General features: G+C 33.3%; 1 protein-coding gene across 3 annotated transcripts; it reads left to right on the forward strand.

Moving 5' to 3' along the window:
• LOC147073426 (lysosomal proton-coupled steroid conjugate and bile acid symporter SLC46A3-like) lies at positions 1-27030 on the forward strand. 3 transcript variants are annotated; one of them, XM_085945105.1, is made up of 10 exons: positions 1-89; positions 1443-1606; positions 8185-8386; positions 9716-10009; positions 13195-13347; positions 14320-14509; positions 16514-16612; positions 19603-19740; positions 20383-20466; positions 25450-27030. In XM_085945105.1, the coding sequence occupies exons 2-10, from the start codon at positions 1521-1523 to the stop codon at positions 25713-25715; spliced, it is 1512 nt and encodes a 503-aa protein (XP_085801231.1). In that variant the 5' UTR covers positions 1-89; positions 1443-1520; the 3' UTR covers positions 25716-27030. The 3 variants fall into 3 exon arrangements, with proteins under 3 accessions (XP_085801231.1, XP_085801234.1, XP_085801233.1); XM_085945107.1 differs by lacking the exon at positions 1443-1606 and having other exon boundaries at positions 14-89; XM_085945108.1 differs by lacking the exons at positions 14320-14509; positions 16514-16612; positions 19603-19740; positions 20383-20466; positions 25450-27030 and adding an exon at positions 11005-11290 and having other exon boundaries at positions 13195-13319.

Consider the following 27030-nt stretch of genomic DNA (forward strand, 5'->3'; position numbering starts at 1 on the left):
AGTACCTACAAGCGTTCGGCCGTGATGGCATGTTGAAAGCGACGGGTAGTGAAATTTTGCGTGGTGTCGATTTTTCTCGTCTGTGAAAGGTAAAAATTATAACTAATTGACCTTCAGGTAACTGAATCTCAATCTCACTTTGGTTTGAATCCCGGTGGGGATAGGACTAGATTTTTAGTTGAGTTTTTTCGGTAGTGCAGGATGCCAGGACCCCTTCTCGTAATGAAATTTTATCGGAGGTATTAGCGGATATACTTTCTTTCAGCATTTGAATCATCAGGGTTCGTTTTATGGGTCCGAAATCAACCTGAAGTAGCTGCAAACTCTCTTCAGGTAAATTAGGGGTTGGTCTAGATTTGAGGCATCTGCGAATTGGCAGTCTTACGTCGGCTGGCATTATTTCGTCCCAACGTAAATTGTCAAGTTCTTTGCAATGGATATTCGTCCCATTTCCATTAATCATAATATGATATCATCAATATTCAAATCAGGCGGATCTAGTAGTCGATCTCCCTAAGTAAACCTTTAAAAATATGTTTTAATTTATTTAAAAGCAAGCTCAGTTTTTCAAGTCAGCTGAATTAATGAAACTGATATATTCAATTTTCAATACGTATATATTGATTGAATAAGCCACAACTTCTAAAACTCAAATGTTACTATAAGTATACTTGAAGATGTATAACCCAATATTCTCCTTATTATACTATAATAATTTTAAGTTAGTTTCGCATCAGTTACAATTATAGCTTGGTATTGATATTTGGATATAATGGGAATTAATATACACACGATTGCCGCGTAGCTTAAGCGTCGGCCTATAGCACCGTGGGTCCCAGGTTTGAATCCTGGGTCTGACAAATACACAAATTGTTTTTCAATTTATGTTTGAGTCAGGGTATGGATCTAATAAGTTGAGCAAGTGACTGACATCCATTTCTCGTAATAACAAAAATCTGTTAATACAAACTTTCACTGTGTGGAGGATCAGACATGGTCGGAAATTGACTTTTCAGAAACTTGTAGTTCAAAAAAGTTGGTTAAACATAAAACCTAAGAGGTAAACCTATAATCGGAAACCACCTTATTATTTAGTTTAGGACATTTTTTTATCTACTCAATTTTAAGGTGAGTTGTCAACCATCAATCATAATAACCATGTATACATAATTAATTTAAAGCGTTAAATAGCTCTAGAATGTATTGAGTAAATCGAATAATATTATCCGGTTTTCTGATATTATAAGAACGTGCGGTTATCCGGTTAACCGGGCTTATTCAATCTTAGTTTGAAATCCCTGTATACAGCGTGAAATGGTACGAAGTCTTTATTACTATTTTCAATATAAGTGATAAATAAATGCATAGTAATTCTTTTTTATTATTATTTGTTCACATTTACATAACATGTTTGTCTAATTCCAATAATTGTTTTTTGTCAGGAAAGCGTATTAGGTACGATGAATTAATAACATCTTTTGAAATAATCGCGAACTCTTCAACAAATCAGTCGCAAAATAATGAGTGCAAACAGGAACATTATTCTTGACAAAATGGGAGAAAGGTGTACAGAGGAGGAGGTAAAAACATTACACGTGTTTGACAGGTTAGTGACTTTACTCTATAAAAAGTACATATTATAATCTTCATGCAATTTTCTTTATTGTTTGCAGCATTGCAAACATAATAATATTTGTATTTTAATCTATAAATTAATATACTTGTAGAATATTACCCACCCTAGATTGTGTGCAAGTATATAATATTATTTATTATTTAAATAAATAATGATATGGTATATAAATAGCACTGGGTGGAGAGAAAAATATATTTTAATTTATTATATTTGAATATATCTATTTCAATTTAGAGTGATAAAGTAATATATATAATTTTGTTATGAAACCAAAGTATCAAATTGACTGCTTAACCTGCAAACCAGCCAACTGCACTTTTTACCAGAAATGATATTTTGATGGAATTTGGTTATAAAGCATGTTTTCTATGCTTACACGTAATTTTAAACTCCTAAACCTATAAATAAATGCATTATCGTTCTTCACACAAAATACCCAACTGCAGATGCCAAATTTTCAATATCGTAAATGGAAGAACTCCGCTCTTTATATAATTTTTCTTTATATATAAAAAGGAAGCTATAACGTTGTAAAAAATCATAGTGTAGCCTTTATTTTTGGAATTATTAAATTCCTCTCGATAGTTAAATTATGATGTTTTTTATCCTTCCTGAACAGTTTGCCCAAATTGAGTCAGCCGGTTTGCAGATTAAGTAGTCGAAATGTTTTATTTTTCCAAAGTTTCTATAGCTATAATTAAATTGTATTTATTCTTTTAACTGGGAAAAATCCTTGAGGCTAATTAGAGAAAGTAGAACTATTTACTTGCTAATTATAAAAAATACATTCAACGGAGAATAGGTAGCATGTATTTATATCATTTATTCACAAAATACACGCAAGATTTAAGAAGCATCCTTTATTGAAAATAGTATACATGTCTTTGAAAAGCATCAGAATCAAACCTAGGTACTTTATTTTTTGATGTTTCAAGTTTCGCTTTCATTTTATTAACATCTTGATTATTCATGAATTTCTGTTTGATGTTGTTGAAAATAAAATATTTTTTTATAAATGGTTCCCTAAAATGTATGCACTCAACTATAATATTACATTAACCTGTTTGATATAATATGGTGATCCTGGAGACGCAATTTTTAAACGTAGAAGAGCCAAATATAACTTGCACAGTAATTAATATTGTTTTTTAGAGATTTATACATAATATGTCTATATGTTTCCTAACTATTTTTGGTTGGCAGAAGCCTTGAAGCATTTTGAAAAATCTAGCCCAAGGCCATTAGCTAGCTGTCACATATTACGGTCTTTAAAACAGATTCTGGTTTACATTATTTACAAAGTTTTATGATTTCTCGCCGTCTTTGGCGTAGCTGGCGGAACCTTAGAGCCTGTCCATATGGCGCGTTTTTACGCGCGAGTGACAAATCGCGCGTTCTCCGTGTACATGTGACCCAATTCAGCTGTCCACAAGCGCTCGCGCGTGACGAATCTCGCGCGGAATGCGCTGGGCAAACGCCAGACTCTCGACCTTGCGCGTGTCGTGCGCGAGTCGAAGTAGTATGCCGCCAATTAACAACGCGATCGCCAACGTGCTTTGTCGGCTAGTTTTAACATATACTTTTTTTTTCAAAATGGAGCGTGAATACTTCGATACAGAATTATTTATTGATAAAAGGGATATAAAGAAAGGCTATATGGGACATGGAATCTTCTGATTATTCTAATATAAATATAAAACGCACAAGCTGGGAAGAGCTCGTAGAAAAAATTAGGTGCTCTAACAATGAATTATAGTTAAAGTAATAGTAACTCTCAGTACCTAGAGATGTATTTCAATTAAATTTACTTATTAATATTATTATTATTATTAAAATAACAGTTTGTTCAATAAATTGGTGACAGTGTATTTTTTACTTTTTATTTAAGTAGGCTCGGTAGGTACATAAATATCCAAGATTTTTGGACCGAATGGCGTAAAATATTTACATGTTGACCCTTTAAAAAAATTGGTGATCGCTGCATTAGATCATCTTGTATGACCATCGACGGTACGCAAGTCACAGTTTCCTCGGTTTCCATGTTGAATACTGAGCGTAAAGCATTTTTGATACTGGCGCGTAAAACGTGTCACCTGGGCGCAACATATTTTTGGTACTCGCGCGCTTTGCGCGCGCAAGAGCACGCCATGTGGACAGGCTCTTAGGTTTTCGCGGAGTCCTTATCAGGAATTACTGTGTTAGATGGAGGAGGGCAGATTGGAAATAACACATTATTTTCAGCATAAATAATAACAGAATAATACTAGAATATTGATAATCATTATGTACATCTTTTATAGCACCCACCTACCTGTGTTGTGAATTCAGACTAGATTTTTCTTTCTCCAGATTTTCATATCAATTGAATTTCAATGATGCCCGTGTTAATATCAAATGAAGAAAATATATTGATTGACATTTGAATTAAAACAATTTATCTATATATATTATTAATCAACTACTAGGATCGCATGATCCTTCACATAAAAAATAGTTTCCTTTAGGTTTTATGTTGTAGCTATCCTAATACAATATACGTTAATGATGTCATTAATTTCTTGGTAGCATTTTAAAGAGTTTAAGAGAGAGAGAGAGTGAAAAATGATAATAAGACCAAACAAACATACTGAAAAACATAAAAAAGTATATTTGAAGAGGAGACAGGCAATATTCAAATTTATTATTTCTAAAGAACCACGCGCACGTACGAAACGCTCATATTTGATTCGTTAACCTCGATTTGTCAACCATTAATCTAGTTGGTGTAAATTTTTAGTTTTTCAGTTGAGATAATCTATATATATATAAAACAAAGTCGGGTTAGTTACACCATTTATAACTCAAGAACGGCTGGACCGATTTTTATAATCTTTAATTTGTTAGATTTGTCTCCACCCCGAATAGCAGAATAACTATTAAAACATCGGATAAATCACGGAAAAAATAAATTATGAAGAAAATTCATTTTCTCATACATTTTGACATTTTGAACAATGAACCTCGCGCATTCGAAAATAAAAGAACATGACAAAAAATTTAAATCCGTATACAACGCCATCTCTGATACATGACAGAAACAATAAACAAGAAACAAACAAACAAAAGAATGAATGATAGTCGAAATGTCTAACTGTCAATGGTGTAGTGTGCCCAATATTTCGTGCTTCATGTCAACAGCTCAATTTGCTTGAAAACGATACTCATTGGGATATGACAATCGTTGAAGCAATTGTTTCTGCTTCTCCAAATCAGATACGCACATTATTTGCTATCATTATTTCGACATGCTTCCCATCGAATCCACCTGAACTGTAGAACAAGTACAAAGATGACATGTCAGAAGACATTTTACATCGAATTCGTGTCAGTTCAGGGAATCCCTATCTCTAGGCGAATGAGGAGATACATAACCAGACTTTGCTTTTGATCGAATACATGTGTTACCTCATGTGCGGCAGTTTGTTAGTCAAGTTAGGAATGCCAACGCCACATCGTGGAATGAACGACGCTTTCAATCGAGAATTGGAACGTGAACGTGAATATGATCGAGACGCATTGAACCAATCAGTTCGAACGAATGTACCACTTTTTAACTTCCAACAGAAAGAAGTGTACGCTACATTAATGTAGGCAATTAATGATGGAAATGGTGGCTAATTTTTTCTTGACGCGCCCGGTGAAACTGGGAAGACATTCCTCATGTCATTGATTTTGGCTACTGTTCGTGTGAGATCTGAAAATGCTGTAGCAGTTGCTTCTTTTGGGATAGCGGCCACGTTGCTAGAAGGATGCCGAACGCCTCATTCAAAGTTGAAATTGCCCTTGAAAAACTGACATGTAACATTGCAAAACACTCAGTAATGGCCAAAGTTTTGTAAGCAAGTAAAATCATCACCTGGGATGAATGCACAATGGCGCACAAACGCGCATTGAAAGCACTCAATCAAACTATGAAAGATCTGCGTAATGACTCAAGAAGTTTTGGAGGCGCAATGATTCTACTATCTGGCGATTTCCGCCAAACACTACCAGTCATTCCAAGATCGGCCGCTGCCGATGAAATAAATGCTTGCCTCAAATCATCGACTCTGTGGCGCTGTGAAAAAACTTCAGCTGACGACAAACATGCGAATTGCATTGCTAAACGATCCATCTGCCGAAGATTTCTCGAAGCAATTGCTGACTATCGGTAACGGCCGTGTTCCTGTCGATGAATCGAACAGATTGATTTCGTTTCCGCTGAATTTTTGCAATTTTGTCTCAACTAAGGACGAAGTCATCAACAAAGTGTTACCGAACATTATTGCTAACCACAAAAATCACAATTGGTTGAGTGAACAAGTAGTCTTGCGGCAAAGAACAAAGATGTGGATCACTTAAACTTCACAACTCAAAATCAAATCGTTGGTCCACTGCATTCCTTCAAATCTATCGACTGTGTAACAAACGAAGACGAGGCAACCAACTATCTAACTGAAAAATGGATGTCAGCTACTTGCTCAACGTATTAGGACAATACTTTGACTCATGCACAAATTGAAAAACAATATGTGAACTTGTCAGACCCAGGATTCGAACCTCGGACCCTCGAAACTATAGACAGGCGTTTAATCCACGCGGGCATCGTGGGTGTACAGTGTGTACAGTTCAATGTAATTAAAATACTTCTCATTTTGATTTGATTTTTGCAGATTTATTGAATTATTCTTATTATCTTATTCATTTTGAGTATTCATTTTAACTTAATAAAAAAACTTAATATAATTCAGCTAATAAGTTAACACAAGATTATTGATGCAGTTCGCCGGGTCGGCTATTTGTACATAATTACAAGATAAAAAAAAAACTTTTATATACAACGTTTTTAAATTTTCTGTTGAATCATATAAACTTGACTTGACTAGCTTAAACGATCAAAAAAATTGTACTTGATAGAAATAATACTGAAATGTCATTTTGACATGCCATATTGATTTCCATAGTAACGCACATAATTATATATTAATAATTTAGTAGCTAGGACCCCAGAACCCTAGCAACCAATAATGATGTCGAAATAACTTTTCATACTAAACAGAATTAACTGAAAATGAAATCAATTCTACTTAAAGATGGCTAAAAGTATTTAAAAAATGCATTGGCATCGTGTTCTGATATATTCCAAAAGTTTCAAATGTCTAGCTAGTCGGGAAGTTAGTTAAAAATCGATTGCAAGATTTATACCGGACAAACAACCACCGGACAAATAAGAATACGCGCTAAGAAAAACGTTGTAAAATAGGTACTTTTTAAACCATGTCTGATCCTAATAAGATCATCATGTTACGGGCCTCCAGGGAGTGAGTTATTTTTACGAGGAATGGATGTTAGCCAATCTTTCAACTTATTAGGTTGAGAAAGTCTGGCTCAAACATACATTGAAAAACAATATGTGTATTTTCCAGACCTAGGCTTCTAATCTGGGACCCACGGCGTTAAGCTATAATATAGCGACACTTAAGTTATATTTTTTTATACCATGTCCGATCCTAATATGATCATATATGCCTCCAGGGAGTAGAGGTTTGAATTAACAGATTTTTACGAAAAATGGATATTAGCCACTTACTTGCTCAACCTATACTTTATACTCTGACGCAAACACAAATTGAAAAACAATATGTATATTTTCCAGACCCAGAATTCGAACCTGATATCCACGATGTTATGGTATCCGGAAATTTGTACATAAACAGTTCACCGCAGGACACTTATTCGTGCGCCCCAGTACGTGAAATATGAGTTCATGTAACATTTAATCAAATGACGAGTTCTTCGTTGAACATTTCACCGTGGAGTATATTTTTTGTACGTATGCTACATGCAACATGTGGCGAATTTTATGAGAGCGTCTTTGCTAGGTTAAGTTAGGTTAGGGTTAATCTATTTGGAACAGTACTATTTGCAAATTGTCGCCACATTTTGTAAGATACGTACAAATGTATTCCACGGTGAAATGTTCAACGAAGAACTCGTCATTTGATAAAATGTTATACGAATTATTCATGTTTCACGTACTGCGGCGCACGATTAACTGTATACGTACAATTTACATGTAGCCCGATGTTATAGCTTGACACTTAAGTTATATGTATACGACATTATTAATTAACTTTAAATTAACGGACTGTTTAAAGACTGGACACATCCGCGATGTAACTAAATCGATTTAAGATGAACATTTTCATAATATGCTGATCACATCGACGAGAAAATCAGTCCAGTGTATAGCTACCATCAAACGCCAAAACAAGTGCATAACATATTTCATTGCATTATTTAATTAACTAGGTATATTACTTTTTAATCCACTTACCTACTAAAATGTTGCTATTCTATGGAGTAATTAAAAACTCAGTACTTCAGAGCCACTATGTCTAAAATCCGATTTTCCTGCATAGATTTTCTACGTAATGTATATAAAATTATTGAGCGATTTTCAACCTCTTATCTAGTTGGTGTAATAATCTATCTTTCTGACGTTATAAATAAATTTTATTATTTTTCAGCAATAAAAAAACCAAAGTGGAAAAAAGTTCATTATGGTCCCAAATCACCCTCGAACCCATGTGGATGGGAGTGATGACTTCTATTGCCATGAGTGTGATCGGTTTCAACAATCTCTTCCTGCAGAGGGCCTGTTTGGTGAATTTAGGATACTCCGAGGATATGTGCTTAAGATCAGAGGGGCCCGTCAAAGCCAGAATAGAAGTAGGTAGACCATAATAAAATCTTTAGAGTGAGTACCTAATTACGTTTTATTTTTAAATACTTTATTCTTTTACTATGTAGTACCTGCAACAAAAAATGTGTACTATTAATAGAAGGAGTCTTATTTATTCGTTATTTCTGTTATGACGCGTTGGTAAACTTGACAATTAATAATATTAACATCATTCAGTTGGCCACCTGATTTTCTGACACACGTAATGGCTGCCATTTTACGTTCATTGTGATTTGATTACTTACTCGACTGTAGCTAAACGGTTGTACTCAAATTTTATAGGACTTTTCTACTAAATAATAATTCCAAAGTGAAGTATTAATAGCTGCTTATCTATATATCGTGACAGATTGTTTTTTTACATGCCTTACTATCGTAGTCTACTTGGCACCATTATGATATTGAAACAGCGCTCGAAATAGAAAAGTTTATGAACCGGAGCGCTCGAAAATCTCATTTTACCTCTTCTGATTAAGAATTCTTAACGGTGAATTCAATAAATTTAATTTTAAAAGTCAAAAGCTTTTTTTCTTGGTTCGTAAAATTTTCTTCTATCGCAAAATTATAGTACTTTGCAACATTATAATTATAGTACGGAAATATCGAAATTTTAGTATTATTTGCGTACGTTTCCGATATTCAAAATTATGGTATTTTGGGCGTTCTATACCTATACATAGTACCTACGCTTACCAAAATTATAGTACTTACACATACTATAATTATAGTACGGTTGGCAACACAACTTTAGCCGTCGATAGCCGAGGTGTGTATATAATCAACTCCTGACTCCTCTGTTTTGGCAGAGTTTCAGTACACGAGTACTACAGAGGACACTTCATGTCATTAAAGATAAATAAATGACGACAGAGGAAGTGAAGATTCTTTTTATTTTCTAAAACTCTTTCTTGGTGAATGGTTACTACATCAGTCCCGTGCAGCATCGCTTCGGGACAAGGAAGTGTGGCACTAAAATCTTTTCATTCTGACACGTTTATAATGCCATGGAAGGCGGCCGTGCACAAAACGCGGCTGCATATGCATGGCGGGTGGAGATGGGGAAACTCAAATCAAGACCCACTGGTGTGATTTCATGAAGTCATTAAATCCACGTTTAATTTTAAACTTTTATTGTACTGTTAGTTAAGTTTAGATATTGTCAGTTAATATAACCTTCATTCCCATTTGATCCACTCAGGAAGGAAAACATTTTTTTTTATTTACTGTACGCTATGGTAAAAGTTAAATTTAACCATATAAGTAAGAAGTTACTAGTACTATTTAACGTGAAAACATTTCCCAATTTTTATTTCCAGACGGAGGCTCAGACAATCGTCTCGTCGTTGGCGATCACCAGCGGGTTCATTGGAGGATTTATAACGAGTACAATCCTCGTTTTTGTGGGACCTTGGAGTGACAGTAGTGGAAGAAGGAAACCTCTCGTCATACTACCAATCCTCGGAGCTATTGTGACTAGCCTTAGTTTGCTAATAATGCAGGCTTTCCCCAGGGTTTCCACCATATGGATGATATATATTGAAGTAATTCCGATGGCTATTGGAGGAAATTTTACACTTCTTGCTATGGCAGCGTACAGTTACCTGGGAGATGTAAGTTAATAAATAAATGCAATTCGCTAGCTCTATTTTTAAGTGGTTTATTTCGACATGAATTCGATCTCGATACTATACGGCTATTTTTTTCTAATACAACTTCTCACGGTAAACTGTGAAGTGAATCCTGCGAAGCAAATATGGAGTAGTAAAATATGATGAAAGAGTATGTAGAACTGTACAATGTATAAGTATAAAGATCCGCGACTTTCTATGTAAACTTTTTACGGCAATATGATATGGCAATTGTGTTGGCGTTAATAGTTCCCCAAAACACGACAATAGTAGTCTACGTTGCCGAAACTTTTTATCCATTGCCCATGCTTTCTGGCAGCATGGTTGGTCGATATATCGAATATCGAACGCTATCGAAAATACGGCAATACTTGCTAAATAAATCTGTTTCATTTTCGCTCTACTTTATATGTGCGTCTCTGTTTGACCTCAGCCCTAGCAACAACAAAAACATTGTAGTGACAGCCGATTCCACAATACATTATTATAATTTTTCACTGTGTCGTTACTAATATTATTATGGTGTTATTACTAATCATAATTTCACACTACGTACAATGAATAAATGGACAAATGACAGGGCATTGAAGTTTATTAATGAGGTTTATTTACGCCCCGAGCTATGGAACGTGGAAGCCAAACTGTATAATGACCCAAATATGAAAAGGCCAACTGTCAAAGCTGCACAAACGTCTGGATCTGGAACGACGTGAGCAATTGAAGAGTTGAACACCCTGAATAAATACATTTATTTAACTCCTGTCTGAGTATTCAGTTGCCGAAAATCGAAAAGTGATAGATAGTATAATACTATCTATCACTACAATAATTGTAGTAATCAGTCTTGCTTTCTTCATAACTACTGTATCTCTACTTTATTTTTCTTCGCACTAATTCTTTCTTGTAAAGTTTTTAAATAAATAATTATCAAGAACTAATTCCAGGTTTACATACTTATTGTTTCACGTTTGTTTAAGTTGGGCCTGGATCTAAATCATGGGTGGCCAACCTGCGGCCCGCCGGGTGTCAACTTGTGGCCCGTGGAGCAGTGAGAAAATAATAATAATATCAAATGCTACCGCAAGATGTGCTAATTTCGCAAATTGAGATTCGATATTGGCTCAAGATTTTAAAAAGCACGGTGTGCTTTTTGGTGCATTTGTTACGCCATTCTCTGTAGACGTGAATTTATTACCAGGAAATTTACAAAGGGAACATTGTGAACTATGTTGAGATGAACAGTTAAAGAAGAAATTCCATCAGGTTGGTTTGGAAGAGTTTTACAGAACATAGGACAAGGAGAAATGTCCTGCATTTTACAAACATGCTCTAATGATGACTTCGCTATTTGGATACACTTACACGTGTGAACAGCTTTTTAGTCGAATGAAGAATGTCACATCCGGAGTGAGAACACGAATCACTGATGTGCATTTGGAAAACTGTTTGCGTGTAGGAACAACCTCACTCGATATCAATATTGATGCACTTAGTTGTGCCACACAAAATCAAACTTCTCGCTAAAATTTATTATTTTGTTTATTTTTTATTATTTAAAAAAAGTCTAATCTAATAAATATGTTTGATTCTGTTTTTATTTTATTTTAATAATATATATTTCTTTTTTGTTTTGCATTATAAAAAAATGGTTTTGCGGCCCGGTAGGAAATCTTATTTTTAGAATCTGACCCGGCTGCTGAAAAGGTTGGCCACCCATGAATTCTAAATCCTTCTTTTATTTTTATTTTTTTTATGTGATTATTTAGGACGATACGTCATGCTGCAGAAACTTCATTGTCGGCCGTTGTTCATTTAACTTAATTCACGTGTACGCACAAAATACATCGGCCTCACTTGCCCGACACTGATGTGGGGTCATACATTGCCCAGCAACTAGGCAATAGTTTCACCATTTTGTTGGTAATTTTATCGGCAATCTGGAATTTTTGATGCTCGTTTACGGTCCCCTTTAGATACTAATAACAGATAGGTGACTTTTGCTTAGCAAAAGACATGCTCGATAGAATTCCAAGGATGAATATATCCAAAGGAAAATAAAGATTACGTTGGGGAAATATTTAAGGAAGCCTTAGAAGGTGAATCGGTGGGCATTTTAGTTAATGGGAAACCTATTAACAATATACGCCATACGGTATGCCGATGACACTGTGCCGATTGCTGATAGCTTAAAGAGTTTGAATCAACTGGTAGAAATGGTTAATTAGGTCAGTAATTTTTATCGTTTAAAAATGAACCTTAAGAAAACAAAACTATTACTAGTATCAAAAATAGCGACACCAAACACCAACACAAGTGCAGCGACAGCAAACCAATTGAACGTGTGACCCATATTAAATATTAAGATACATCGGTCAATGAGAAATGGGACTAGTCACAGGAAATAAAAACCAGAATTGAGATCGCAATGAGAGCCTTTCTCAAAATGAGATGCTTCCTTAGCAATCGAGACCTAGGCGCGTCTTTAGCGTCCAGTGTATTAACCTAGGTCTGAGACTGCGTATGGTACGTTGTTATGTGATCTCAATTCTTTTCTATGGTACGGAAGTATGGACGTTAAACCAAGAGATATCACGGAGTGTTGAATCTTTCTAGATGTGGCTTTATTAAAGCAACCTCACAATTCCTTGGACTGACCGGGTGACAAAATAAATGTTGAAGTTCTTAATCGAATGGGAAAGAAGCGAGAAGTTCTGGGTAGCATCAAAACCAGAAAACTACAGTACCTCGGCCACGTTATGAGAGGACAAAAGTACAGCATTCCCCAACTTGTCATTCAAGGAAAAATCAATGGTAAGCGTAGTAGAGAACGACGCTGTATTTCATGGCTTAAGAACATTGTACCAATGAGTGCAGTTCCACTGAACTGTTCCGGGTAGCAGATGACAAAGCTAAGATCGCTTGATGGTGGCCGACATCCGCTAGGGGATGGCACAATAAGAAGAAGACGAAATATTGAAACAATGGTTGGTCCATTGTCGTGAAGGTGGAGAATTGACAAGGCTTCTATTGAGCTTTAGCGCTATTGAAGAAAAAGTAGATTGTAAAAACGATCAATTGCGATTAAAGAAAATACTAAGGGTACTAAAAGGATTATAAGATACCCGTAAAATTAGATTAAAATAAGGAGTCTTTTTTATTAATTACAGATATGTTATAAAACTGGTCGATGTGTCACAACTGTAGTGGGATCAAACACTGCTGCTATAACTACGTCTACGGTCATTGGAAGTGCTCTTGGCCCTGTTTTATATAGAACTCTCGGATTTACTGGACTTTTTTCTATATCATTGACATTAGAGGTAGGTATTTACTTATGTAAATTATATATTAATATTCTTTTACATTCAACATCTATTCAGGGGTTCTTTACTTTTTTGCGGTAGCGGGTGCATTTGAGATTTAATAGAGAAAATACAATAAAGAATAAAAAATAAATATTCAAAATAACACAAGCTATTAGTGTGATCTTTGACATTGCATTTCACTTACTAACTTTTCAAAGTCAGGAGTGTAAGATGATAATCCCAAATCGTAAACAATTATCAAGGTCGAGATCTTGTTTTTGACTCTATGACTCTTTGACTCTATTGCAATGTTTGCAGGAAAGCACCAAAGGTGTCCGTCGCCCCGGTGCTACCCCAAAAATGCGCCCCCCCTCCCCCAAATTAAAAAAAACATAGTTTTTCGTGGAAATATGCCAAAAGTGAAAATATTCAAAACAAAAAAGATGACATATTTTTTAACTTCGTACGATCGATGTGACGTATCAATAGAGGACGGTCGCCAAAATTTGTCAAATTATTTTAAATGATATTAAAGAAAATTGGGCTGCAGGTGACTTTTGTATTATCCGTGTAACAAGCTCATGATATAAATTATTTTTTCTTGAAATATTTTACCTTTATGACTCGGTTCATTTTTTGGTGACTAGTTCTTAGCAATTCCGCTCCGTCAATCCTGCCGTCAGGCTTTGCACATTTGACACCCCCGCTTGACGCGCCCCTGAATGATAATATTATGTACAGCATTATATTATCTAGTAATATAGATTTGAAATGAAATTTCATCCATTGATGTTATTATAGCTCTTACTAATTTGACTAATGCGCTTTAAAGGTTTTTCACATAGATTACAGGTGTCATCGTGAAATTTGATTCATTGATTTTATTATAGCTCTGAATAATAGTCATAAGATCATATTTTAAAAAGTGGATTTTAATTTTAATTTGGCTAATGAATTTTAAAGGTTTTTCACATACTTAAATTACAGGTGTCCTCATTGATCTATGCCATGTGGAAAGTGCATGACATAAATGTATCTGAAAAGGTTCCAAATCTTTTGGACGTAACCCTTCCTTTCCAGGCATTGAAGTGTGTGTTCAAAAAGAGGGATGGCAATAAGAGAAAAAATATCTTACTCATGGTAATTGTACCGTGCTCCAATTCTGCTATTATGGGAGGTGGGTACAGTCCTTTCTTATTCTTCTATTTTTATTGACTGTGGTGCGTGGTCTTTGGGCCGTATGTATGAGATTCCCAAATTCTTTATAAGCTATTTAACCGATTTTCCATCGAATAGCTAATAACACTCTTTGTGACGTAAGCGATCTGACGTCACGCGCCATTAAAAATGGCTGCCTCAGCTTGCTGTCACTTTCAAATGTCATTTTAATTTTGCATTCATTGCAAAAAACATTTGGTTGAGGCCCTTATTCGTTTTGTAGATTCTGTAAAACATTTGCGAACTTTAAAAACAGTTCCTAGTCGTGCTGTTTACAAAATACGTATAATTTTGATCCCTAGTCTATAATTTAGATAGTAGGTAACTGATAAAAGCCTCGCTTATTTCGCCTATTTCGCTTGCAATATTTCTCATGGAGACATAAGATGGACTTACGTAAGATTACGATAAAATATCTCCGCTAAACCACCGCAAAAATATGTATCTACTGCTGTATCTGGCATTAAAATATACAATTGTAAGCATTCTGCGTTCTTCAAAATATTACGGTACCACCTACCTACCTAGTTAATTATTGTAATATAACTGTAATAAACGAGGCACAACTCTCAAATACACTGGAAACATCAATAGTATCATACGGTGATTGGTATAAATGATAATATTATACAGAGATCATTACATATTATTGTCTTAAATCATTTGCATTTTCTGTCATTTATTCTTATTCTCTTTTGAGATCTCAATAATTGAAGTGAAGTTAGTCATAATAATATTCAGTATTGCCACCAAATGTATTCAGTGTTGCCACCAAATGGAAAAGTTTACTGGCAATACAACCTTTCGTACAGTAGAATAATTATGAAATACATGTGATAAAATAGCTGATAAATTATTTAAATTTCATAATAATTATTCATGTATAATTATCAAATTTATATGGTACCGTTCGCACACTTTCAGACACATTTACAATTTCAAAATTTTGAATTATTTATCGGGGAATGAAATTTTATAATACGAACACCATGACACATGATATGTCACATTCGTGACGTCACTTAACAGCTAATTACGTTTTTACTCATGCATACAAACGTGCAGTATATAGCCTATAAGGTTTTTGGGAATCTCATGCATACGACAGTTTGTCTCTTATGCCGGCGCTCCATTGGCACGCAAGTCAGACGATTTACCTTCTTTGGATTTTTTTTCGCGTGGAGCACCCTAGATATGCGGACTTTTTAATCCGCAGACCAGACTCGTTGGATTTCAAACATGTTTGATATTTTACTCTCCGAGCTGCCAGACTTCGTCCATCGATCACTATTTGTTAATTTACGCATTAGAAGATAAGAGATTTACCAATTATTTTTTTATTTGTATTTATGACATTCATAAAAGAAAACGTAAAACTTGTGTTGTTTTCACTGCTATATTATTTTATGCAAGTCTACATATAAATAACACAAAATTATAGGATTATCTATACTTTTGATCGATACTTTTGAATTTTGACAGCTTGACTTTTTTATTCGTTCGTTGATCAGTAGCAGAGCATAGACAAATCGGACGATTTATTGTCCTAGGACTTTTGGCTCGCCAATGGAGCGCTGGCATTAAACTTTCTTTTTAACTCCTCAAATACATTATAATATTTTGAAAAAAAAAACATATTGGTACAAGTTTGTTCTGATATATAAGTATGTTTAATAAAGAATTATACATTATTAAATCGTGTGTATTATTCATTTAACAAACAAAGTAATTAAATTATAAATCTATTTATGTATTTATCTCCAATGTTAGCGTTATCATATGTTTTGTGTTCACCTACAATTTTATATTTTTTAGATCCGTAGGTGATCTGGATTTTTGACCTGTAAAAGACTATTGGCCACCATACTTAACACAATACTTAATTTTGTCATTTATAATTATTGTAGGACTCCATTCTTTCTATATAATTTAATTGAATAATTTCATGTTTTTCTTTTAACAGAGCTACCAATCACATACATGTATCTTAGAAAACAATTTGATTGGACTGAAATGGAATTCGGAATACTTTTAGCGTATAGAAGCATAATTAACGTAATCGGTAAGAAAACTAACTCACTGTGTATTTGCTTTTAGTGCAGGATCCCATAGACTTTTCGTATACATAATATTCGGAACGCATTCTGACAATTGGAATAGGTTTTGGGGGTCACAAAGATATATAAAGTCGATGTTGCCAGGCGATATTAGTGGTCAGTTTTTTTTTATTGAGGTTTTAATTTTTTTTTCTTATAACCCACCAAAAATTGTTCCGAGTTCTTCAATAAAACCATGAACGAATCAGGGATTGATTGAAAATGCAATAATTGTACCATGCTATCGGCATGGACGTAGAACGGTCCGTCCTGTTTGAAAAAATAAAAATAGCGGGTAGTGCAATGTGTTCAAAATTATCGATTCTTAGGACCCTTCTTGGCTTAAATTATTTTATTTGGTAGCATTTTTGTATATAATCACCTAAATTGGTTTCTTTACTATATCTATGCATATGACATTCGTTTTAGTATTATGGTTAATCCAGAAACAGTGTAGGTTGCATATATATGTAGGTGAATAAATGAAATAACGATAACCACTAACCACACTAAGTACCTACACATTTATTAAAATAAAGAAACAAGAAGTCAAGTGTTCAAACTGCTTTAGGTATCATGATCACAGTTTTTACAAACAATACTTCGCAATGATATTCGTGTCAAAGCCGATTTCTTATAACTACGTGATAATGTACGGCAGTCAGAATTACATTTGCATGGCTTAACCAAATAATTTGACAGAGGTTCATACGTCATTTGTCTTGGATACAAATTATTTTCTCATAATTGTTAGAAGTTGTAGGAAATCAATAGGCTCAATAGTGGATCAGATGAGCTTTTCCATAAATAAACTTGTGCTGAAGCCCTTAAACAGTGTAAATGCTTATAATATCTAAGCCTTGGAGATTGTCCCTTAGTGTATGTAGTAGGTATGTGGTGGATTAATTGCAAAGATTTTTTTGTAAGCCCTCAAAATAAATTACAGCTTGTTAAATGTATTTGCAAAAATGCTCCCACATTTGCAAAAATCAACGGAAAAAGTGAGCTGTACATTATGGTGGATTTGACGACCCCACACAATGGTTTAAATTGCAGGGATCAATTTTCACTGACGCCATTGATTTTAAATCAAAATCATTTAGAAGCATACTCAGGAGTCTAGAATATTCCGTCATATATTTCATGCTGTAAAAATGCAAAATTTGGAGATTATCAGAGTCCCGATACAGATGTTTTAATTTTAGGCATTCATTTCTGGAATAAACTTGCAACGATTGGTTGCCATGGATTATGGTTTGATGGATCTCAGAAGAAATTCCATGTTTTAGAATGCCATTTGGCAGCTGAATCTCTTGGCGAAAATATTTGTAATATTATACCAGCATTACATTGTTTAACCGGCTGCGACACCACTAGTGACTGCATATGTACAAAGAAACAAGCTTTAACCATCTCGTCAATTAATTTTGTTCAGGATGCACTTTCAGCTTTAGGAAATGGTTTGTTGGAGACCACAGCAGTTTCAAGACCTGGAAAAAGTTTGCACTTACTTATTATATAAACAAAAAACAATAGCGAATGAGCTTCGGCATAAATTTATTTCCCAAAATATTGGATTTAGTTTAAATTTGTCAAGAGTGATATGCACATATGATTCATTGTATTTACACTGTTTAAAGGTTTCATTTTCTTAATTTTCTTCTTTATTTATGGAAAAGCTCATCTGTTCCACTATTTGAGCCACTTGATGTCCTACAACTTGACTATGAGTTACGAGAAAATAATTCGTATCCAAGACAAATGACGAATGAACCTCTACCAAATTATTTAATTAAACCATGCAAATGTAATTCTAACTGCCGTACATTATCACGTAGTTATAAGAAATCGGCTTTGACATGTATATCATTGTGCAAATGTGTAAGTAGTGTTTGTAAAAACTGTGATCATGATACTTATTAACGGAGTTTTAACACTTGACTTGTTGTTTCTTTTTTTTTTTAATAAATGTGTACTTAGTGTGGTTAGTGGTTATCGTTATTTAATTTATTCACCTACCTATATATGCAACCTACACTGTTTATGGATTAACCATAATACTAAAACGAATGTCATATGCATAGATATAGTAAAGAAACCAATTTAGGTGATTATATACAAAAATGCTACTAAATAAAATAATTTAAGCCAAGAAGGGTCCTAAGAATCGATAATTTTGAACACATTGCACTACCCGCTATTTTTATTTTTTAAACGGGAAGAACCGTTCTACGACCATGCCGATGGCATGGTACAATTATTGCATTTTCAATCAATCCCTGATTCCGTCTTGGTTTTATTGAAGAACTCAGAACAATTTTTGGTGGGTTATAAGAAAAAAAAATTAAAACCTCAATAAAAAAAAATTTGACCACTAATATCGCCTGGCAACATCGACATTATATATCTTGGTGACCCCTAAAACCTATTCCAATTGTCAGAATGCGTTCCGCATATTATGTATACGACAAGTCTATGGGATCCTGCACTATTTGTTTAAATATAATATAATATTAAAGATAAGGAATCAGAAAGTTAAATGTTTCAATTAGAATAGATATGTTTTCCGTTGAATGGAAATATACGATTATGATCTCAGAATTAGTTACATATGTTAAGAATGCGATACATTTTTCATCCAAAACAATACTAATTATCGTATCATCATAAATGAGGGTGTTTTTACCTCAATTGTCGACTAAATATAAAACAATGTTGTGGCATTCATAATTCTGAATGTGATAAACATATAGCAGAACCAATAATGTCATTGAGCAGAACACAGTATAAACAAATTCAATTGACTAACAGCTGTCTGGATGTCACATTTGTATAATATTTATTTATTCAATTATTACCCTCCCAAAAAGTCACAGTTGATCGGTGTGGTAAGGTAATGTATATTTATTTGCGTCAATTAGTTACCTATGTGAAAACCAATTTTAAATCTTTCCAGGTACAATCTTGATAGTGAAGTTACTGAAACATAAATTTAAACTGAGAGACGAAGTTATTGGGATGATAGGATCCATTTCTCAATTAGCAGGAGCAATCGCCTTTATGCTCAGTTTTCAAAGATGGATGATATTTGCATGTAAGTCATGTTATGAGCAGTTATGTAATAGTTAAATAAAAAATAAGTTAAAAATAGTTAAACTAATTACTACTGTTCATATCATAAATTATTTGTATTTATTGAATAGTATGATATATTTAATGTACTTACTACTTACTGAAGATTTTTCAGAATTAGGTTAATTATTTTCCAAAACATATCGCACACACTCCCCCCCCCCAGTATATATTGTTACAGCAATTCAAAAAATCAGAGAATATCAACTATACTCACCACATTTTTTTAAATGTAATATTAAACTAAATTTAGAAACGAGGAATTTTGCAATATGCATAAAAAATTTAATGTTTAAATGTCACAGCAAAACAGTCATAATTTTATCTTTTGTGTAGTGTATGGAAGACTTTATATAAATATTATGAACAAAAGACCACCAACTAAATTTAAAACACGTAACATATTATACTTGCGATAGGTTAGTTTCAAGGATGTGATATGTGGTAGGTACGTCTATTAAAATTCGAATTGGAAACGAACCTTTTGATCATTTTACCACTGGCAAGTTATTAAATGTATTGAATATATTATACATTATAATGGATTAGTACATCGAACATAAATCTTTTTTCTCTTAGTATTTTTTTTTGTTATATTTCTCAGTTTCCATCGTCGCCATTCTAAAAAGTGGAGTTAAAATAGCAGAGCGACCAGTTTTAAACAGACAGATAATTGCTTCTGAACAAGGTATTTATATTTGTATTTTTTATATGTAAGGTATATTTTCCGATATATATGTGTCTTTATATTCCAAATTCAAAACGCATTATTTTGATATCCACTCATTGCACACGAGATTAAAAAAGAAACAAACGAACGTCGCATATACTGTCACTTGGATTCAATGTAAGTTTATGTGACAATGATTTCTATAATGTCAAAAAGTTTTATTTTTACAACGTTTTTATTAGCTCGTATTCTTATTTGTCCGGTACAAATCTTGCAATCGATTTTTAAATAACTTCCCGACTAGCTAGACATTTGAAACTTTTAGAATATATCAGAACACGATGCCAATGCATTTTTTATACTTTTAGCCATCTTTAAGTAGAATTGATTTCATTTTCAGTTAATTCTGTATTGTATGAAAAGGTATTTCGGAAGAAATCCGTAATCCAACCCACTATTATTGGTTGCTAGGGGTCTGGGGTCCTAGCAACAAAATTATTAATATATTATACGTGCGTTACTATGGAAATCAAAATGACATTTCAGTATTATTTTTATCAAGTACAATTTTTTTTGATCGTATAAGCTAGCAAGTCAAGTTTATATGATACAACAGAAAATTTAAAGACGTTGTATATAAAAAGTTCTTTTTATCTTGTAATTATTAAGTCGTATTATGGTTTATTCGTTCCAAAGAATTTTAAAACCTATCGTACTGTTATGTCCCAGTGATGAGTAGCTTAATGGAGTAGGAGATCTGGGTTGGCAGGTCCTGTATGGTTTGATGATATTAACCTTCCTTAAGTTTCTTACCAGAATTGGGACACTCTGTGAATCTCCTTGATGTAATTCTTCACAGTTTTCTTGTACGGTTATAGACTGTACGTCTTGAAGGTAGTTTTGTCAGGAGATTTACCTTCTTAGGATTGCTTGAGCGGTAGGCGTTTGTAATTGATTGTGAACACAGCGGAGAAAATAGTGTTTTACGTGAAGTAAAACATTACTATTTATTTCAGTAATAATTTTAGTACAAAGTGTTTGACAGACATAAGTTAGGTACAGTACTATGGTTGGAGACTAAAGACAAACAGGGGTAACATTCCCTGAGGTTTTATACTATTCTCTTTAATGGGTTTTTGACTTGAACAGACTGCACGTGTCCGTTATGATATATGCTTTTACATTAACAAGAAATAACATTTATGACATTATTCGACTGTGCAGGTGTTTATTATTACATCTGCTTACATCAACAATAAATAACACTAATAATGGTTAGTGAGTTTTCTAGTTCGGGTCAAAAAGGTTAAAGAGTGTGTAAGATCTGAATATATATAACCCAAAAAGATGCACATTTGTGCAATTAATGTAGATAACAAATTGCTTTACTTCAAGTATTGGACAGAGGCTCGTAAGTAATATTTGATGTCATCTGTTTAAATCAACATAGTTACGTGCAGGTGTTTACCCCAAATAGGTGGGAACAGATTGCATGAACTCGTAAATAATAACAGTTAAGTGAATTTCTTAACTCGTGTCAGTAATTTAAAAGAGGGTGAGAAAGGTGTATCTATCAAGAGATTTCCTTAATAGCACTTTGAAGTGTTATTTGTATAAAAGGATACATATATTATCTTATTTATTGCTGCAGGTGTGCTTTAAGATGTTATTTTAGTTAATTTACTGCTTTTAAATGGTGACTTGAACGCTGTGAGATCACTTTGAATATTTCTTAAGTTGACACGTTCAAGTGGGTGCATAAATGTTTATATTATATTACTTTAAAAGCTTAAAGTTTATATGATGCTATAATCAAATAGCATTGTAAATTAAATAGGTGTGATGTATTATGAGTGTATATAACAGTACCACCGACCTACTTGCATGCATGTGATTGTATCAGCAGAACAACTTTTCTCCTTCAGAACTTTTAAAATGTATTTTCTCTGCCGACTTATGATAAATAAACAATGAATTGCGTATCTAACAAAATTGCGTGTAGAGTGGGCAAGGTAAAACAAATATTTAATTATTTACTAATTAATTATTAATAGCGATATAACATTATGATCATAAATAAATAATATATCCATGGCGTCGTACAAAATAATGTGAGCTACTCTGGATCGACTACTATATCAATCCATCTCCTTACTGCCTTTATTGTTCTCAGTACTTAATGGCCACGTACTGTCAATGATAAAATTTGATTAAATTGTGTTTATATATAATATATATCCATACATCATCTAGTGTTACCGACGATATATTATATCGTCGGTAACACTGGATAATGGTATACATAATATGTTCAGCTACAGTGCGACTTTATATCAAGTCTTCTACGTCACATAGTTTTTGCAGGATTATATTATTACGCCATGTGTTTTTTGCGGATTGACTTGTCATAACAGATACTATAAATATCTTTGGCACTATTGAGATGAATTGAAAGCTTTCTTTTCTGTTTTTCCTTCTCACAATACTTCTACATTCAAAATAGTGCTCTCTATCTGCTTCTGAAATGGTTTAGATATTTTAATGTAAAAATCTAATTATCAATGTGTGTCAATTTAAGATTTTCATGTATTTGACTGTTTAAGACAGCTGAAAATAAATAATAATAATTACAAGATAAAAATAACTTTTTATATAAGTTTTTAAATTTTCTGTTAAATCTTATAAACTTGACTTGACTAGCTTAAACGATCAAAAAAAAAATGTTCTTGATAGAAATAATACTGAAATGTCATATTGATTTCCATAGTAACGCACGTATATATTAATATTAGTAATTTAGTTGCTAGGACCCACTTAGCAACCAATAATAGTTTTACTTTTTACGGATTTTTCCGAAATAACTTTTTATACAAAACAGAATTAACTGAAAATTAATTCAATTCTACTTAAAGATGGCTAAAAGTATTAAAAGAATGCATTGGCATCGTGTTCTGATATATTCTGAAAGTTTCAAATGTCTAGCTAGTCGGGAAGTTAGTGGAAAATCTATTGCAAGATTTGTACTGGACAAACAAGAATACGAGCTAATAAAAAATGTTGTAAAAATAAAAGAGGATGTAATTCTAGGTCTTTAAGCATAGTGACATCACCATAATATTTAGCTATTCATTTGTTTTTATTCCTGCGCGCTACCCAATCTCTCCGTAGCGCATTGTTCACGTGTTGGAGATGATGAAAAGTGAGGAGATAACATGTATTAGTTGTTTGGATGTAGTTGAAGAATGTAGTTGTAGAGTTTATTTTTCGATATAAGAATAAATAAATAAGTACACTGATAAAGATGAGAGTAATGTCATAATCGTCGGTACGGATGTACTGATGAGATTGACTATATTATTGAACTGACTGCCGATGTACCGAGATGTTGATATAGCCGAGAGACTGGACTCAAGATGAGTAGTGAGCCGAGTGATGGATTCGAGATGAGTAACGAGTTTTGGCTCGTCCTTGCTATTTATACAAATGCAGTCCATACGTTACAAGAGACATTGTCTCAATTTAAAAAAAAACATAATATACACTATTGATCTAGGTTATCATTGAGAAAATGCTGAGAATTGCTTCCGTCCCTTTGTTTTGATTTGACAACAAAACATAAATATTGAAGTGTGTCACACTTTAATTCTTAGTGGAGTTTGAATTTATGGTACCTACATGTTTGAATTCATACGTTTAGTACTGGGAAAACGACACTTAAAGGAAATTCTAGGGGAGGTTCTGGAGCAAAATGGAGAATAAAAAACAAATTAGGATTTTACAATGGAATGCCAGAAGTATGAAGCAAAAAAAGGATGATATAGAACTCTACTTAATAAGACAAAAAATTTCAATAGCATTAATCTCAGAGACTTGGCTGAGGTCTGAATTAGACTATCTGAAATTCAATGATTACACGATGTATCGAAAATACAGAAGGGATGGATACGGAGGAGAGCGATTCTGGTGCATAAAACACTGGCGTCTAAAGAAGAAAGAAAGAAAGACGGAAGAGCTAGACAAAATAAGTATAAAGCCATTTAACAGAATAGGAGTGAGGACCTGATCGAAGGATCCCCTTCTAGAAGAGAAGAGGCGATATGACAGCGAGTCGCAGTCAAAGCCTCGGTAAAATCACAAAAAAAAAAAAAAAAAAACGCATCAGTCATAGTATTGTATAGATAGGTCAATATTCAATTGTTTATTCAGACGTCCAAATCAATCTCTCTGTAGCATTGCAGCACACTTTTTTCCAGAAATTCTTCCATATAGGTATTTACATTTGCTGTCTGAAATACATATTATAATTTCCGATATATTTGAGCTAATTTCCATTTATAATAATTACAAGATAAAAAGAACTTTTGATATACCTACAACGTTTTTAAATTTTCTGTTGAATTATTATGCTCAATATGCTCAAACTTGTACTTGATATGAAGTAAATAAAAAACAAACAAATATAGAATACTGAAATGTCATTTTGACATTTCATTTTGATTTCCATAGTAACGCACGTATATATTAATAATTTAGTTGCTAGGACCACAACTAATAATAGTCTTTTACTTTTTTTCTGAAATAACTTTCCATACAAAACAGAATTAACTGAAAATGAATTCAATTCTGCTTAAAGATGGCTAAAAATATTAAAAGAATGCATTGGCATCATGTTCTGATATATTCTAAAAATTTCAAATATCTAGCCAGTCGGGAAGTTAGTTAAAAATCTATTGCAATATTTGTACTGGACAAACAACCACCGGACAAACAAGAATACGAGCTAATAAAAACGTTGTAAAAATTGGTACCTATGATATCTTCAAAAGTTAATTAATACTAATATAAATTATGGAAACATTTGTTGAGATTAACTTCAGCAATTTCTTGCATTTTCTGCAGATCATCAAGAATCTCTAAAAATATGACTTAGCATCTGGTAAATTACGTTAATTATTGATAAGTTCTTTATAATAATAAACATGTATTACTTTTTACTTTCAGGCAAAATAACGTGCATTACAGCTGTTCTGGCGAAATGTATGTCCTTCGTCATGATACCTTTGGTTAATTACGTTTATAATATGACTCTCACATTACTACCAAGCAGTTTTATGTTAGTCAGTATCACAGCAAATATTTTACCGTTAATTTGCTATGGATTGGTGAATAAAGAACCAATCAAGACTGAGGTTACAGAACAAAAATCAAATACGAACGAACTGTGTTTGCCTATCAATAATAAGATTACAAACTATAATACGCATTAAGGATTATAAACATAGTGACACAAATCGAAGTACATAACTGTAATAATAATATAATAGACATCAATCGACCAATCAACAAATCCCCAACCTCTTTTGTTTGCCGAATCATTAAAACATTTTATAAACTCTCAGGAAAGCTTTACCTGGCTTACACGCGTGCTTAACGAACTGTGGTCAATAGAGTAATAATTTAATTTAAAAAAAATATATTGCCTACACTTCGGATATACAAGTTATTGATATTAATGGAGTAATAATAATAATAAACATATATCATAAGTGGCCCAACAACCCAGGATCTTCTCCAAGAACTTTATCCATCTCCTCCTATCCAGGACCAGTGTCCTCCAGGTGTGTAACCCGGACACTTTAGCAGTTTTGTTCACACCGTCCAACCACCGTAGTCTGGGTCTACAAGACGACCTCCGACCGTCCAGTCTGGTATCCAGGATTTTCAAAATACTGCGAAAAACGTTTCAGGTTATACATTTTTTCGCAAAGTTTAGTGAATTCATGCGGGATCTTGTGGTTCTGGGTGTTGGGAATCATTTCTATAAATATAAAAGCACATGCCTAAATCCACACTTTTCATTAATTATAAAAAATATCTGATAATAAAACAGACAACAATCAATTTTGACACAATATTATAACAGTGACACAAGTCCAAATACATACATATATCGTAGTGATAAAAACTGCTTATACCTACTGTGGCTAAAACAAGTTCAAATCCATCAATTAATACACATTTTATAATAAGGATTCTATTTAAGGATAATCATTAAAAAATGATCTAAAGTGATAAATAAATTTTACTCTTTTTTCTAATTTTATTATTGTGTTAATTAAAGTACTATTAAAACTGCAATTTGGCTATGAAAATTAATTAAAACATTAAAAATAAAATATTATGTTTTTAAATTTGGTATTTAGCTGAATCTCTAGTTTTCACAGTTAAAAAAATCGCACATAGTAACCTACGTCTGAAGACGAACTTTAAACTAACTGACCATCACAAGACTCGAGGCTTTTCTTTCGTGATGTCGCTAGATAATGATGAGGTTTGTTGAGGCTTTCTCAGTATAGGAAGATATGGCACAATTTGGTAGCCAACCTTCGACAGACGATGGTAGTTAGAGGCGAAAAGATGGATAAATAAAATAATTATAAGTATATGTATAAGTATATGATTTTTGATGGGTGCATCTATAGATACATCGTGCATAGTAACCAAAATGCTTGTCCTAGCTGGTTTTTTTATATATTGTGTTGTATTTTAAATATTATATGACATTCAATGAAACTGAATGTG

The sequence above is a fragment of the Rhyacophila brunnea genome, unplaced genomic scaffold (assembly GCF_057557595.1).
Source record: "Rhyacophila brunnea isolate RB1 unplaced genomic scaffold, BYU_Rbru_1.0 scaffold_18, whole genome shotgun sequence".
Lineage (NCBI taxonomy): Eukaryota > Metazoa > Arthropoda > Insecta > Trichoptera > Rhyacophilidae > Rhyacophila > Rhyacophila brunnea.